This window comes from Eleginops maclovinus, chromosome 17 (genome assembly GCF_036324505.1).
Source record: "Eleginops maclovinus isolate JMC-PN-2008 ecotype Puerto Natales chromosome 17, JC_Emac_rtc_rv5, whole genome shotgun sequence".
Taxonomy (NCBI): Eukaryota; Metazoa; Chordata; class Actinopteri; order Perciformes; family Eleginopidae; genus Eleginops; species Eleginops maclovinus.
This window is the reverse complement of record NC_086365.1, coordinates 6,228,543-6,246,131: the sequence shown is the minus strand read 5'-3', so window position 1 is coordinate 6,246,131 and position 17,589 is coordinate 6,228,543. Positions and strand designations below refer to the sequence as shown.

At 40.0% G+C, this 17,589-nt stretch overlaps 2 protein-coding genes across 3 annotated transcripts in view; both read left to right on the top strand.

Moving 5' to 3' along the window:
• The window catches only part of LOC134879369 (protein FAM180A), a 136,384-nt gene extending 126,280 nt beyond the window's left edge, over positions 1–10,104 (top strand). The window contains exons 1-3 of one of the 2 annotated variants that reach the window (XM_063905832.1): positions 3,352–3,534; positions 8,699–8,796; positions 9,069–10,104. In XM_063905832.1, the coding sequence (XP_063761902.1) occupies positions 3,462–3,534; positions 8,699–8,796; positions 9,069–9,398 (501 nt within the window). In that variant the 5' untranslated portion in view covers positions 3,352–3,461 and the 3' untranslated portion in view covers positions 9,399–10,104. Of the gene's footprint in view, positions 1–3,351; positions 3,535–8,698; positions 8,797–9,068 lie in introns of those variants that run through there. The other variant, XM_063905831.1, reaches the window with a different exon arrangement.
• A 777-nt stretch (positions 10,105–10,881) lies between these two features.
• The window catches only part of sema3c (sema domain, immunoglobulin domain (Ig), short basic domain, secreted, (semaphorin) 3C), a 54,722-nt gene continuing 48,014 nt past the window's right edge, over positions 10,882–17,589 (top strand). Inside the window, exon 1 of the mRNA XM_063905589.1 lies at positions 10,882–10,993. The gene's annotated coding sequence lies outside the window, so the exon portion shown is untranslated. The remainder of the gene's footprint in view (positions 10,994–17,589) is intronic.

The window sequence follows — 17,589 nt, the reverse complement described above, 5'->3', positions numbered from 1 at the left end:
CTCTGAGTCTACACTTATCCTCATGATAGACCTTTTTCTTCCACACTTCTCTCACTGCTCCTACTCATTTAAGTGAAAATATCCAACAGACTCAAATATTTGTTTGACTTGTCTCTGTGCTTTTTATTTACTCGACTTTGTGGATCAAGCAATAACAAAGTCTTATTCGCAGTGAAAGCCGAAGCAAAGGCCAAAAACATTTTCAACAGAGCTTTGGTTGGGGATTAAAAATAATTAAAAACTCTAACTCATAACCTCTTAAAGGCTTTGGCTCGGTTTGACACAGACAGTGAATGCATCAGAAGTGAACTGCGTACAGTAACAATGAACAGACTCCTCAGTTAATATAGCTGCAGGCTGTCCTCCAGGAAGGCAGTGTGTTTTACATCCAGTACATGCAGCCTCCTGCTGTGGCCTCCAGGCGTCAGTTCCTGCAATCTGTCAGAAGCAATATTCGATGTATTATAACATGGTTTTAACTTTGAGCCATGACTCAAAAACACTCCCCATGAGTCACTGTCCCTGAGCTGGAAACAAGTACAACCTCCTCTTTTAAGCATATTCTATATTTGCACATTCAGGTCAGGTGTGTACCTTTTACCCTGACTCAAAGCTTTGTAAGACAAATTGCAGCTGCAGACTTTTTTTGTCACAGCAATTTGACTATTAAGCGAGCCTCATGCAAGTTCAGATACACAGTGGCCACTTACTATTTTGCATATTTTAAAGCATTGTCGTGATTTATAGCACAGAAGCAATTAAACCACAGGATGTCTCAAGGGCCCCCACCTGGTTTGAAGCTAAACAAAACTTTGATCTCCGGTAAGTGGCTGCATTCATATTGTCATAATTTATTTGAGTAGAATTCAATTATTTCTGCATTCATGCAGCATCACCAAAAGAGTTGGGGAGCTATCACTGCAGGATCTTTGAGAAGTTTGGGATCTTTCTGGATGTATGTCGTAACACTGCCCCCGTATGGTCACAACTGAATTATTTTTCAGTGCATCTTGTGCATGTGAGGGTTTGTGTGTTTATGACCCTCAACAGTCAGGGGTCAGTATGTTCTTGTATTACACCTGCAGACATCCTTGAAAATTGAGCTGCAGAATGGACCGTATTCCGTTCTTTTCTCTCCCATGCCATCTGCCTTATTGTTTGTCATGTGAATTCCATGCAAAGATGCAGCTTGTACACTGAGGTGTTTTTTATTCCAGCTTCAACATCCATGTAAATCTCCTACAAGCTGAAAGAGAAGGGCATCATACCATGCATTCCCATCTGCTGCAAGCACATATTCAATCAAACATATGGTGGTAGTAGAGCAAAATCACATGAATTAAAGTGTGTAGATTAATCAAACCTTTAAATCCAAGTAGATTAACAATATTATATTATTGCTCCTCGTCAAGCAGGTGAAATAGACCTTTTTCCTGTTTAAATGCATCTCACCTGAGACAGAAATGCAGAGTTCTTGCCAAATCTGTCCTCACAGTGTGACCAAATCTCTCTAAAATTAACAGGTAAACGATGTTATGGCTCCCGCACGTCCACTCTATATTTTTATCGGCACTTTAATGAAATAGAAGCACCACTATCCTTATGCAGACGTCATTTGTGACTCCGAATGCTTGTGTCAACAGGGAATATTTAGCAAAAAACATAGGGCCTTGTGATTCACAAAGGGGACGATAACAGCACAAAGATACCAGACTTCATTATTTATTCTAACAGCACAGCATTGATAGGAAATAGTGTGCCCTTATCAGCATTACATAGTCTGAATAAACATTTAAGTTTTATATCCGCTGCCTCTTTTGAATAATTAATCGTCACTCTCTAATCTTCTGATTGGGTATAAGTGCCCTAACACGAGGACATTACTGGAATAGTATGTTTATTTTATTTTAGCAGATGCATTTTAAGAGGCTGAGCCAAGAAAGCAAACCATCTGAAAGCCAGCACACCTTCACTGTCTTTTATGTGCTTTGGCACGAGGACTGTGTGTTGATTGCACACATTCTGTGACAACAAAGAGCAGAAAAGGCTGTGCAGGAGAGAGTCTAAAGACGGGGAAAGAGTCTTGACAGCCTTGAATCAAGATGCTCTAAATGCTCCTCATGTCGTTGTTGATGTTGACTGTTGACACGTAGCAGTATGTCTCCGCCTGTCTCCATCTGGGTTTCATCGTTATAGAGTTGCTGCTTGCTACCTACAATCAAACAGGCCTTTTATGTCAGCACAGAACACAAGATAATTAACTTAGAATTCGAGAAACAGATGATTTCCATTTTTGACAGAATACATTAAAGGAAAAACAATATTACAACTTCGATCTTGTTCTTATAAACCATTTTATAAAACAAGTCCACGATTTCAATGTTGTATGATAACATTGTTCATTACGTCAATATTGCTAGAAATTCCAAAACAGTAAGACTTATGTAAAGCTTTTGGCTTAGGGTTGAAAGCCATGCTGAGCTTTTGGCTAACCGCTAATATCCTTATGCTAACATGCTCTAAATGACAATGCTAACATGCTGATGTTTAGCATGTGTAATGCATCATTTTTGTGTTAGCATGCTAATATTTGCTAAATTACAAGTGAAGTCATTTTTGTATTTGACCATAATCCAAAGTATAAGACAAATGTAACTTTTGAACGGATGGTGCCGCCGTATACAACTCAAGGGAAACACCAATGTACCTCAAATCATTACCAAACAGTTACAGTTTGCAACAAACCAAGTTTTCGGCCAGCATTTTCCATGTGCAATGATATTCTTACCAACATTTCAGAGTCTATATCTGTATGTTCTATCCCAAATAATCTGGCACTTTTGGTTTGTCTACAATGTTGTTTTCTTGTTCCCTCCTTGTTGTAGGATCATTTCACTGTTCTCTGATCTTAGTAGTTAGCGTTGTTTGTTAAATATATTACAAGTGATTGCTGAAACAGTGGAAATAACCCAAATTGAAACAAGGCATAAATACCAATTAAGCTAATAAGGTTGCTTGATCACGCAGCTAGAGCACTAGAGGCAGCTTCTTGTACTAGCTCTGGTTTGGTTCTAGCTCATGGGGTGCCAATATGTTCAGTCAATCAATGGGCGAGTCAGTCAGCTACACATCAATCCAGTCCAGTGAAAAGTCACACAGTAAGTGAACCAGAGCCAGTCAAGCAGTCGGCCAGTTACCGTGAGAAAAGTCCAGCCAGAAGGGCAGGCGATGTCCAACTCCTGATGAATTCCAGATGAGAGCCCAGACAGCCAGGCCTGAGTTAAGAACACACTGAGACGAGAAAAAGAGAGTGTGAGAGGGGCTGGAAGCAGAGAGGGAGGTGGCAACAAATGAATGCAGTGAAGGAAGGAATGATCCTACATATGAAAGTAGTTCCTTTGAAATGTTAAGACGCCACAGCCATAGCTTTTTCCCCCATCATTTTGTGTGTGAGGATCAACATGACGCGGTGGGCTCTGCTCATCATTGTTAACCTGGCCATGCACCTGGTAGCCTCTCAGCATCAAAGGAAAGGTAGGTGTATCTTTCATATCACTATCGTCTTTAATAGACCACAATCATAAAGAGAGTGATTTGCCTCCTCACTTTAAATAGTATGTGATTTTTGGAAACAAACATGCTTGAAAATGTAGTCTTGGTGTGCTTCAGTGTGTTTGCGTGTCTTTGAAATAATGTGTTTTTCTTCCGGAGTTATTGGGAACATTGCGTCATGCAAGACATCAACACTTGATTTTCCAATGAAAAGCGACCGGCCTGTTGTTACTGGATCCAATCACTTCGGAAATTCCTTTCTCCAAACCCGCATCCTTGGTCCTCCTTCCTGCATGATGCTGAAAAACAGCTTCAGAACAGACAGGATGTCAGTGATACTTCCAATTATAACAGTTTTTAAAGACCTTTCTAGCCTCTGCAAGGAAGCGAATTTGTGCAAGAAAAGTTGGAGAATTGTGTTTATTCATGACATGACATTGTAATATGTTTTGAGGGGCGCAGAAGAAAAAGCTGCAAACACAACATTAACATATCACATTATGAAGCAAACATTTGCCTAATTACACATCCATTACACATTAGAATTCATTTCATCCATCACACATCAGATATCAGAGGGTTTTCTAGAAAAACATGGTATGAGGGCACTGATCTTGTATATAAGATATATAAATTCTCACGAGAACATAACGCCCATAAACAAGATGGCGCCGTCTGACGTTCTATTTGACACGGTTTTCATATTTTTGGGGTAGTTATACAGTGTTTATCGACCAGAAATTCTGGCATCACTTTAACATTTTACGGGGAAAATCTGCATTTTGATATGAGGGCGCAAGCCGAAAGTAAGATGTTGCAGCGACCCTGTTACCCAGTTTAGACAAAACCCTGGATATTGACTAGTGCATGAGTGATATTTTTAAGCAAAAACAACATTTATATCTTCAATAAATACAAATCCTATTCATTTGAAACTTCTAATTCATCAGGTTTTTCCTCACGTACTACTGTATGTAGGACTTAATCAACTATGTACCATGAAAAGGTTTTTTTGTATAAATCCCAGTGTGTCTAATTATCATCAGTGTTCCCACAATTCTAATATCCAGTTTCAGATCCTAGTTCGTCTTTCCTTGCGATACTTGTTTCTGATGCAGCAGAGTGTGGGTTTACACTGTGGATTTTAAAGTATGTATCTCAGTTGTTAGAAAGGATTTTAATATCATTTGGAGCTGAATTTGAATACCAAGCAGAAGATGGGCCATTGCGGCAAAGACTTTCATTCCCTCCTGTGTCCTTTTCACCCCTTTTACCGCAAGCCAGAGGGATCCAGACGTCCATATTGTTTTTGTTTTTGTTTGCCTTTCCCTCTCTCTCATCAAGACATCCCTCCAGCCAGGAATACCATTTAGCCCTGCTAATTAATGGATCTTTGTTGTTCCCTCATCTCCTTGCAAGCAGTTAGCGGGAGATTACAAGTTCCCTGCCTGTGCATAATGACATTGGGGGAAGCCTGCCCGTCCAAATGCAGATTGTCTGGAGCGCTGCTGCAGCAGGGAGGGGGAGACATGAAGGATGAACAGACTCAGAATGAAAAACAGGAAAAGCAAAGATGTTGCAAGAAGAGACATCTTTATTATCATTTGAAAATTTGAGAAAAGTCAGTTAGAAAAATCTGTTTTTCCCCCTGCGTAAAATCCTTACAAATCTATTGTACTATATAAACTGGCTTAATATTTATCTGGAATTTATTGATCATTTGGTATTTTTTTAATTGCTGGTTCAGATCAAATAGCTTGAATCTGCTTTTACTCCAGAGATGTGTATTCCCTCCCCGTTTTCTGTGATAATCAGCTTTCCCCTCTCCTTATAATCAGCTGACCTTAAGTGACTTGTTCACAGTTTTCAGTGTATACATGTCACCCTTTTATCCTTAGTTCCTTGCAAGATTGTCTGACTCGCCTCTGTGATGAAAGCTTCTGCTGTTTTCCCGCCTCCCTTTCATGCTTTTATCCTTTGCCTTTCTTTTCACACTTCTAGCTTGACTGCCTTCCCTTTTTTTGCTCTGCCTCTCTGAACACAGTTTTTGACCATTTCCTTTTAGCTGAACTGTTTGCTATTGTGTGTCACACTTGAGTCATGTACCAGTTCTCCTGACTAGCTCGTACACATGTGCAACATCACATTAATTTTGAAGGAATGTTTTGGTCTGTTTCTGCATCTGCATCAGTGCTGCTCCAACCACGTGAGCAATAACACGCAATAGGATTTTATTGCTAACTGATGTGTCCCGCTGCTGGAGTCATACATTTAGACTTCTCTGCACATTTAAGTACTTTTTAAAACAGCACACAATGACAGCGAGTAGTAGACAACTTCAATGTAAAGTATAGATTATTGATTTCCAATTCAAACCACCCTTTGGCTTCTAAAGTGTACTTACCCGGCAGCAATCTTTTACCAACCAAACCCTTGTTGTAATAAGCACACTTTCTCTTTGTGCTGTTTTGTTTACCTTGACAATGCCTCACTGCAGTTAAAGTGTCTCTTCAGTATCTATTATGAGTGCACAGGCATTCCTTCTCGGCTGCTGATCGTGCAATAGGGAATTCACTCACTCAATTCAAAGTGGTAATTTTTACCTAGTAGTTGCAATGTTTTCATAGCTGTTTGTCAGTGCTGGATCTAGGAAAATATCCGTAGTACTGTTTGGGGGTTAGAACAATTTATGGAAGCTTTTATATTCTACGATTACACTCCAAAAGTTGTTGAAGGCTCATTGTGGAAATCCATTGTTGAGAAGTTTTTGAAACATATGTAGAGTTTACAGAAAGGCTTTTATCCCACAATAAATTGTTTTAGATCAGAGTTAAATGTGACGAATGATACCAATCTACATACCTCTGCTGTAAAATGAAAGCTAGAGCCAATTGGTGCTTAGCTTAGCTTAACTAAACTTTGCTTAGCTTAGCATTTTGTTTTGAGGCAATAAGCTAAACCCTTTGCTTTTATGAGCATCCCTTGATTATATTTTAACATTTAACAGGTCCCAGACCGCTCTTGTGTCTGTACGGTAAATATAACGCTAAGACTGGATGGATTAGCTTAGCATGAGGACATGAACAAGGGAAAACACTTTGTATGGCTCTGTCCAAAAGTAACAAAAGAGAAAATTGCGCATTTGTCAGTCCTATTCTTATTGTGAGGTTAACAACTAGTAAACCTGGCATAAAAAAAGTCCTTAGGAGTTGCTTAAATATGGCAAAATCAGCGTTTTACCTTTTAAACATAGCCTACTAAACAGACAAGATATTACTTACACTATACTGATTAATTATCTTTGGAGTTGAAGGGTGTGTTACAGCATTCAGGCTAGCTGTCCCTCAGTTTCCACTCTTGCTAAGCTAAACTAGTTCTAGCTACATTTTTAACCATTCAGTGGTGTTAAGATGGGTTAGTCTTGGAATAAGGCAAATAAAGGTACTCCAAAAAAGACCAACTATTCAATTGTAAGAAAAGGATTTAGAGATTTTGTTTTTAGATGTTGGAGAAATGTGTACTTTGATCTCTTGACTTCAGTATTTCTATAATCCTAACAATGCCCTTTTTGACTTGGGGAAGGTTTGAGACGGTAAAGACAATATGCTGACCATAACACCATATGCGTGGGTTTTATTATTCTAACAATAAAAACATAGAGCTGCATTTCTTTGTTACATTCTGAATGATGGCTTGGTTGTGAAAGCAAAGCAAGAGCTGAGACTGGCAGTCACCCAGGCAGGAAGCAGGAACACGGGGAGATGAGCCAGTGCATGCTGGTTTGGCTGCCCTCACAAATGCTATGAAGCCTAAATGTATCTGGACAACGAGGCTGCGGGCAGCGGGGCCGATCGTTACTCCAGAATTGGCGAGAGAGCACACCGTAGATTCCGCCGTCGGCCATGAGGTGGATTGTATCTGAATTCAGATGGAGCCCAGTGTTCAGCCTGTATACCTCATTAAGATCTGTGTGTGTGATCGGTGTGATGGCTTACACGCTGAGCCAAGAACTGGATGGCAGCAGCATATGCGAGCAGTGGAAAAAGAGTGATATGTCAAAAGAGGTTTAAATAACTTCATTTTGCTATGAATCCACTTTTAGCTCTAGTCAACTTTACTTTTCACTTCACTCTGCTGAAGCAGTGTCATCAAATTGGTCTTGGAGTCTCGCACAGTATGGCATTGTAATATGAACATATTTTAAGAGTCTGGGCAGCAATAGCAGTAGTATAAACAGTATGAAAGTGGTACATTTGGATGGGGTTCTACATCCTTGTGACCTCTCTGCTTTTGTATTCAAGACTTGTTTATACTTGAACTCCCAAGGTCTTTTCATTACCAGTGGGAATATCTGCACAGTATCACACAGAGCTGTTAAGCAGAAATGAGACTGTGATTATGGTTGTGTGAGATCAGGCTAGTTCATAAATCATTCCATGGACACAGATAGCCTTTCTGATTTCATTAGGAATGAGCTTTTTGAGCTGCCAAATGTTAAAAAATAAGCTCACTTTAGGTGTTTTCCTTCCAGAAAGAACTGCACCCAACAAATGAGATAAACATTGTGTCACTGTTTTGTTTTTCAGCTCTGCTCATTGGGCCTTGAAGCTAATGTGGCTGTTTACCCAGCTCTATTGTTTGTGCTAAGCTAAGCTAACTGCCTGTTGGTTGTAGCATGTGGAAATGGCTCTTGTTATCACCTTCAGCAAAATGTGGATTTTTTATCGGAAAGATGTGGCAACGGTTCTGCTAGCTGAGAGCGAGGTCTTTCATTCACGCCCTAACTTGACACCTCTGTTTACACGGTCCCTGGTCTGCTAAACATTTGAACTGACACTGTGAAATCTGACCAATTGAGGTCAGCTACACCTGCCCCTCTGTAAGCGGGGATATCTCACCTCTGGGTGCACCGGCCACTGCCATTTGTAAATGTAGGAGCATCTGTGTCTCTGGTGAAAGACCTATTACCCTCTGCCCAGCTGGAGCCAGATTCCTTCCCACCTGCATAATATTTGAGCAGTAACCTATCTGCGTTTTCTCAACCTCAGGCCCACCCACATGCATGACACATTGGATAATGCGCTGCTTAATTTCGTGAAAATGAGAGGGATCCTCTAATCTAATTTCCTGTACTTCTGGGTCCTAGCTCTGTATCCATCTGCATATAGGATAAAGCGCGGGACGTATTCGCTGATCAACCCCACGTTCCAGCACTCGGCAGAGGATGTGGACCTGCTTTTTGAGGTCAGTTCAGACCCTTTGTGTTTAGAGGTGTGGAAATAGTTAATGACTCAGCTTTAATACTGGAAGCCACTTTGATTATGCTGGGAATCCGCAAAAGATCTGTCCCAGTCAAACATTTGTAGTCAATCTTCTTTTGCTAAAAATGGACCTGCTGCTGTTCTGCTAAGCTTGTGCAGAGAACTGAAGTATGTGTTTACCCAAAGTTTTCCTGACATTGATGATAGATAGATACTTATATAGAGTTGTTCTTACATTGGACCTTTGGCCCCCAGATCCTGCTAGCTGGAATGCAGATCCGAGGTGGAGAACACCACATGCTGATCCCAGATGAGGAGCTAGCCTCCCTGAGGCATGTGGAGAAGCTGGAGGTCATCTGTGAGGACGTCCTTCCCAAGACGCTCTCAGACATCCGCCGCCTGACAGTGGAGCTCGACCGGCGCCGCCAACCTCTTAGCTGGCAGGACTTCGAGAGGACGGTACTGACACTGGTGTACGCCACCCAGACGCTGGCTGAAGTTAGCAGCCAGCAGGAGAAGGAGGCGTGGACGGACGCAGCGGTGCAGCTGTTCAGAGCAGTGCAAAGAGACCTCAAATTCTCTTGAGGGAGGATCACAAGATGTATTATTTTAAGAGGTTTTTATGGGTATTTCACTGATGTAGTATATCTGTGTTACACTGCAGTTCATGTCTGAAGCTTTGTCCAAGAAGTTATCTATCCATTATACTTATTGTTATAGAATACCAGAAATGAACAAAAAAATAACCCCAAGCCACCCACTAATTATTCAAATACTTGTTATTGAAATAACTAGTGGGTGGACCTTAACATATGATTTATTTTGTATTTCTGATGTCGACAAATAACTTTCAAACTCAAGTAGTTAATGCACTTTATGCTTTTGTACCAACAAATCATGAAATAGCTGTCAATATAACTTTAGAACGTTCCATCTCAAAGGTTTAATCAGAGACAAGCCATTCAAGAGAACGTCACAATATGTCTCCTATATGTAAAGTTAATCTACTAGATAACGTGATTTATTTCCTCTCTTTTTTGGGCATTTTGCCTCTATTAGACATTTTTACACTAGAATACAGGACACACTTGGGGGGAGGGGATAACTAGAACTCACTGATTTATGTTCTTTTGATTTTTTTTCAAATTGTATCACTCCTCCCAGCTCATGCATTTTCAGTTGTGATTGTAACCATAATGCATTATGTTTGATCCTACTTATTTGTTCATTATGTTGGAACGAAATAAAACCAGCAAAGCATCTGTGCTCCATGTATTTGCGTGCACCAGAGCATGGCCTCATTAATCAAATGTGTCCCAGCGAGCTATAATAAACTGCCACATGCCTGCGGTCTCAATGGGCACATGGGCATGGAGTGGTTACTCTAAAAACAAGACAAAAGAAAGAACATGAATACTGGTAAATAGTCTGGGTATTGTTCTGTTCCCAGTGTGACTGTTCTGAGGATTCTGACCTTTAGCCTACTTAGAGTTTGCAAAATGAAAACTATATGCAGTACTTTAGTTTTCCAACTTCCAGCAGACTGTTTACATGTTTGACTTAGGATGGCATTAGATCCTTCTCTCTGTCTAGAAAAGATTGCGCGGTTCATTTGATTTGCCACTAAAAGCCTTTTGATGAAAAGGCCACAGATTTGTACTTAAGAGTCAGTGTGCTTCAATACCCCTGATTGCACATTTGAGCAAACTGTTAAATGTATGATGGATGTTTTCCACCCATTTCCTTACTTATTCTTGGAAATAGGTACTTGCCTTAATTGGCTTTCGTGCATTTCACTCATCTTGGAGTGGATAGAAAAATATATATGTGGTTTGTGCTGTTTTCCCTCCTTGAGTCGATTGGTTTTAAATTTGCTTACATTTTGGTTCAGTGCAAGCTTTCATCCAGCTTTGGAAATGTTGCTCTCCCAATGCTTTTCACTTCCTGCACGTTTCCCCAAGTATTTCATGTCTGAAAATGTATAAGATGAATACGTTTTTTCTCTAATTACAGGAACTTTTTTCTCAGCATGTCAGCATTCATTTGATGCCCAAAACTATTTGCGCTGACTCAGGAGAAGCTATTGACAGGCATCGCCCTTCACTTCCTGCACTGCTCTAACGATGATGATGAGATTTTGGGACTTTTCTGGACACTACTTGACAGCGTAAAGAAACCAGGTAAGGTCAAAAAATTCTGTTCTCAGTATTGACTCTGGCTGTTACATTTAGGCACTCCCACACTTTCAGCCCAAGTTATTATATGACAATTCCCAGACTGTAATGATTCTTAAGTTTGGATCTTATAGTTATCTGCTTCTGGCATAAAGTGCACCTTAATTGTCTCGAAAAAAGACTCACTGGCTGCATTGATTCTCTTTATCTCCATCTCCACGGAATAGATTTAACAAGAGAAATTAGGATTTTACTGACATACTTCATGAAAATGTATCTGTAATACTTGTCCATTTAGTTGTATTATCCTTGAATGTTGTGCATAAACCTCAGCACTTTAATACATGTTGAGAGAGCAGCACCAAGTGGCTGCCGGCAGAACTGCTGTCTTGGTTCTCCATCTGAAACTATGCTCTTACGTAAAGCTTCAACTTTATTATAGAAATGATGAGAAATGTTATAGTATTATTACCAAAATATACTAAGGATGTATAGATGAATAGATTTGTATTGTTCATGTATGTGCGGTAGGTTGTGAGGTGAGGATTAGACATAGAATTAGTGTTGCATTTATGTATTTATTAACTATATCACTTTATATTATATGAGTGTCTTTAATGTTGCAGCTAGTAAACGTGATGCTCTACTTACCGCTGGGTAGTTTGTGAAATACCCAAACTTTCTTTATTATCATCCAGTCAAGGAATCATTACACCTTAAAAGACATTTTGCTAAAAAATCTATAGCCCTTAAAGGATGATATAATTAGCAGTAAAACATGAAATGGATTTCTTCTCCTCTCTTACCTTAATAACACAAACAAAGCCTTTCCTCTACAGGGAGACGGTTAATGCCTTTCTGTGTAAATATGCTTAATGATCACCAGGACATGTTCACTAGGTGGCAGCATTTCCAAATATTATTCTTTGTTTTATCTTCATTTGTGTCATTTGTTATGCATGTGTGCAGATGTTGTGAGGAATAATGGGTCCAAAGGGACAACTGAGTTATGGTACAACATGTATTAGTAGTTTCACTCTATCCTTACTCCCTATCCCGAGACCATGTGGTGCGCATAGACTAAGTGCCTTTTGAAATCATTACAATGTAATTCTGTTATGCAGTCACAAGACGTAGGCTGCTGCCAGGGACAAAAATAAATCAGCAATGTGGCATTTCCTTTATTCCTTTTTTCTTTTGGTTTTGTTTGAGGGTGGCTTAATTAGAGCTGAATCTTGTCAGAAGCGGGAAGTGTCTTTCCTGGTAGGGATAGTTGGTGATCACCTCCAGATGAGCAGCCAGTTGTTTCAACTCAAGCTTATCAGCCACATATGTTTCCCCGCTCAGCTCTCAGACATATTTTCAGTCTCACTCCGCCTGCAAAGAGGGACAGATGAGACATCACAATGTGTCACGTATATACGCACTGTGCATTTCTGCTCCAAGTTAAACAACTCAATACCTTTTTCCATTTATAAAACCATCGCACGGCAACCTGCCATAATAAAACCTCTGCAAGGTTGTATGGATTTTTTCCTCCTGTCTGCCACTCAGATGACTTGCTGTATAACTTGGCGTCTCCCTGCATATTATGTGAAAATAATTCAGGATCTTGACCCAAGGCATCAAACGTTTCAGCAACACCATTAAAAACATTCCTCTGGCAAAAATCAGGAACAGGCCGTGCAGGGCAGATTCTGTCCTTTGAAGATCCTTTGAGACAATATGCTCCTGTGGAAACTATAGCTTTCTTATTAAACAAATGGCTGTAATTCAAAATAGGAACATAACACTGAAATAAAGCTCATAACCCTCAGATTTCATCAACATTTGCCACATCATCAAGTGGAGCGTGGTCGTAAAAATGACTATGGTTATGACTGTATCAAAGGATTTAATATTATAACAGATCATTAGCTGAAACCAGGACATGGTTATTTTGAAGCTCTTTTATTCTAATGTGACAAATGTGGTGTGTAATGGTAGCTGAGCCTAAAAGGGAGATGGTGTCAGAGGCGTAAACTGCGGAGGGGTTGGATGGATTGATGGGTAGAGGCATAGATAGATGGATGGATGAAGGTGGGATGCATTAGTCAGGGAGTGGAATACCTCACTGTGTCTGAGTGGTAATTACAGCCTGAGTGACAGCAGTCAGCCTGCTCTATCTGGCTTCCAGGAATCACACAAAAACATCACAGCTCCTGGGAGACCTCGGGGTGAATCACAAGGCAGGAATGAAACAGAAAAAACTGTTTTGTGTGAATTCTTATCCTCCTGATACAGGATTCAAATCATCAGCAGTTTTTTGTCAATATTGTTAATCTATGTTGTTGAAGTTGTGGGATCATTTTCAGCTTTCCCACCAAGTTGATATGTTGGTTTGACTTAGTCTTTGATAAGGCAATGTGAGAAAGTTGGCAGGCCATGGGATTGTGCTTAATGCTCTCTTATCCTCTGCAATGCTTATCGGACATTGTTATGAAGAGGTGGGAACTCAAATGGGGCATGTGGTATGTGTTTCAACATAGTTCTCTGTGCCTGATTTGATTGTCTTGGTGCAGTCGAGCAACAGGTCTCCTACTGACGTGATTCATTCATAATGCCCCAGTGCGTATGCGGTTCTTGGTGTGTTATCACAGACTCTTTTAATATGTTTTAGTCTGCTCTCAGAGGGGACAATAAAGGTGATATCCAAGCATTACTTTCTATAGAGATCGCAAACTAACTAAACTAGCTTGCTAGCTAAAGCAATTGCTGCTAACTTTTATATTATGCTGCAATTGTCTCATACTCCACCTTTTCTTCCAAACATGGTAACTTCTGGCTCCTAAGAACACAAGATAGTGACTGTAAACAAATGCTAAACCTGAGGCTTCAAAATGGTAATGAACAAACCAGCCAGCTATGTTTATCTCTAGTACATCGTTAATGAGCCTACCAGTTGTTATGAGCTCACAAATATACAAGTTATATCTAATTTGTTTTATCTGTAAATTAACAAATTGTGGTTGACAAATTGTGTCATTCTGATCTTTCTTTCTTATTGTTAAGCTAAGATACAACTCTGGTTCCGTCTTCGTACATCTGTCATTTTCATGTTAATGGGGTTGCCTCAAATTTGAAGGAATCCTTCTTGCATTGAACAGCCTTGTTCCCACTTGGCGAATGGCCATGACAGCAGTAAATTCATGTTTTAAACTGTCACTGTTGGTGGATATGTTAACTGTGACTAATGGCATTTTCCATCTCATGTTCTGCACACAGCTCTCAGCTTTATGATTTACTGAAGAAGAGATTAACAGAGGCAATTTAAACTGCAGACACAACTATAGAGTATTTTTGTTTGGATTCTGAGTTTCTTCAGATATGGGTTGTTTTTGCAAACAAATCCATGTCTTGCTGATTAAATATTGGGTCAGTTAGAACCCGAAATGACTGTGGTTCAAAGCTTTTCTTATCCCAACCACCATGATGTTTAGCACTGCTTGAAATAACCACTGAGCCACTTTTTCTTTCCATATTTCCCATAATGAATTATTGCATGTTAGCTCCGACCTCACTAGCAGGCATGCTTTTTATATGAACTTTCATATAAAGCTTTCTAGCACCCTGTTATGCAGGATTGAAGGCTGCAGAAAAGCCACAGCTCTTCTTATAAAGGTAGACAAATTTGCAAAGGTATTCCTCTAAGATTTTTTTATTAACCATCGGCCAATGATAGATCCTGGTGGGACTCCGTGGACCCCGCACCTGCTTGTATGAGTGATGAGTTAAAAGCCAAGGCAGGAAAGTTGAGTTGTACTTCATTATGTAAACACAGTGAAACATTTCATTTCCACTTGAAATTTTTTGTTGAAAATTGGTTGAATTGTGTGATTAATGATGCAGCGGCAGCAGGTGGCCCGGACTCAAACTCTTGACTGTATATTCATTTAACTCTACGCAGCAACTTTGTCTGGGGCATTTTCTCTGTTTAGAGAAGACATAACCATCAAGTGACTCGAGGTTAAGCTCCCTGCCAGCTTTGTTTTAACTGCAGCCATCTTGGCTTGTTTTTAAAGGACATTGTGTTTTGACATAAACACGCTCAGGAAACGAAGAGTCAGAACGGGGAATAGTAGTGTTTGTTTCTCAGAAGTGTTAAATGCACTTTTTGTATGTGTGTGTGGGGCCAAACCACAAGAGGCCTCCTGCCTGCCTCATTATGTGTTTGGTGTCAAACTGAGTGTGAAGAAGTGTACAGGGCCCCTGGGAGTCGTATACCAAACGTAAACTCGCACTTTGCGCACGCTCTCATTTCTCTGTCTGATTTGTATATCATCTGTACACACTCTTGAGGTATAATACGGGCACAATGTCCTTGTCCTCACTCTGACCTTACACTTTCAATACATGTCACCACTTCCACCACTCCCTCAGCTTTGTTTTCCTCCACAGAGAGGAAACATGTTTACGAGGACCAACTCATAGAAAACAAAGAAAACAATGATTCATTGAACTCCAGTTGCAATTTGCATCAGCCCAATTTGAAGAAACAGATGTGGATGTAGACATAAATCGGCTCTGCAGATGCTTTCAGTTTGAAAGTTGGACAGCATTCGCCAGGCAGCTAACAGACACTCGCCCTGACAAGTGAGACTGAAGCTTCATTTAAACCGCTTTTCCAAATCTCCTGAACTTTAAACCTCAATGTCACAGCGAGTGAAACAGGTGATCCTTTCTTCCAGAGGAATCTATAATTAGTGTTTAGTGAGGTATGTGTAGCTTGTGGGCATTCCTTTCAAAATACCAGCAAATATGAACACATTCCTCCAGCGTTGTAGTCTGCCCTCCTATAAAAACCCAGCCCACTTTACCCAGGAAATCCTTGTCTCGCTGCGGTGCCAGGGTTGTCCAAAGTCACAAAGCAGGATTTTAAGATTGAACACGTGAAATACAGCACATTCCTTCTCCTCTGAGTTTCCCTGGCCATGAATACGTTGCATAAAATCAAACAAAACTGCTTGATGGCTGAGAGAATAATTAACATAGATTTGATGGTTTGTTTTCAGCATTGACCTCATAAAGAATGTAGTTGATTTGCATTCTTTTCAGTGAGCTCTAAATACTCTGTATAGCTGGCCTAGTATGCCAACTGCAATGTATGCTGCAATTTGCAATCAATACTTATCTGCCAATTCAGACTTATGTAGATTGATGATGCAGGTCTTTGGCAAAAATAAATATGACCATAAATAAAACCACAATCAATTTTTAGTAAGCCAGTGTTATAGAATCTGACAGTGTAATTTCATAAATACTCGATTGGTTATATCCTGACTCCTCAATACTGCTGTTGTAACGTATTATTAACTGGGAATGTGAAATTTAGTGAACTGCTACTTCTTTTGGAAGAAAAATTATGCTTCTAGACAGCCTTGTATCTTTTTCCTGCCCACCCTGATACTACTACTACTTCCAACCTCATAAATGAACCTCTAGCTTCAAACAAGAGTTTTCTGCAAAGCTGTTGGAGCTTGGCAAACAATGATACTTCTTTTGTGAATTAACAGATTCTTTTGAACAGCTTTTTGGTACAAATAAAGGGAACAAATATACATGTAGGAATATATACTTCTGTGAGTGTCCATATGTGAATTTTCTTTTAACAGCATGGGACAACTTATATTCATATAAAGTATTCATAACCCTCACACAATTAAAAAATATGATTCCTGTGCAAATTCAGGTGACCTGCTTTTCTGCAGCATCTCTTTCCCATTACCCAGAGCGGCATTTTAAGTGGTCGACCCTTGCGTTGCTTACACCTTATCCCCTTGTTTTCTTTTATTCGCATGTCACTGTACTTACTTTTTTTGTTTCTCATCCTCCTTTAGTGTTGTAAGTTGCTTCCAAAAAAGAAAAAGTATTGTTCTGGGCGCGCATATGCTGTCAAATTTGTTATGCCACAGACTGCGCAACTACTATACAAAACCCTTATTGTATGTATTATGTGTGCCAGTAAGTACATACAGCTTCATACATCAAAGCTGTTCTAGCATATGTCAATTACAAACATTAATTTGTAAAACTACAACAGGCAGCGTTCAGCTCTGACAGAATGCATACATGGTAAATTGTTTTTAGAACCTGTTCAGTTCACCAGCAAATCACTTTGAAATGCTCCTAAACTTTCACCTTAACCTTACTCTTGATGTTTTTTTCTCAACATGTCTCTCCCTCCTGCTTTCTTCCTTTAATTATTCACTTTAAACAGCCAGTCAAAACACACCTTTGTCTCTTAGTGAGACTGTGATTACTCCAAAGTGACCGCTTTCCTGCTGAAGTGATTGACTGACTGAGACAAAGATGTCTGCCCCGCAGTCCTCTGGGTAGGCAAGACCACAGGTTAATGCTGACCCAATCAATCCGAGCCTTGAGTGGAATTACCTGTGAGTATTCCTGATCGTCCACTCAGCTAATTAGCACTATTCATCTACTTTCAGTGCACACAGTCCCATGGCACTAATAGGGTCAAACTAATTAAACACGTTGGCTCTATACGGCCCCTCGCTGCTACCCTCCTCCTCATTTACTTAGAGTGTAAGCATCTCCTTGGGGGG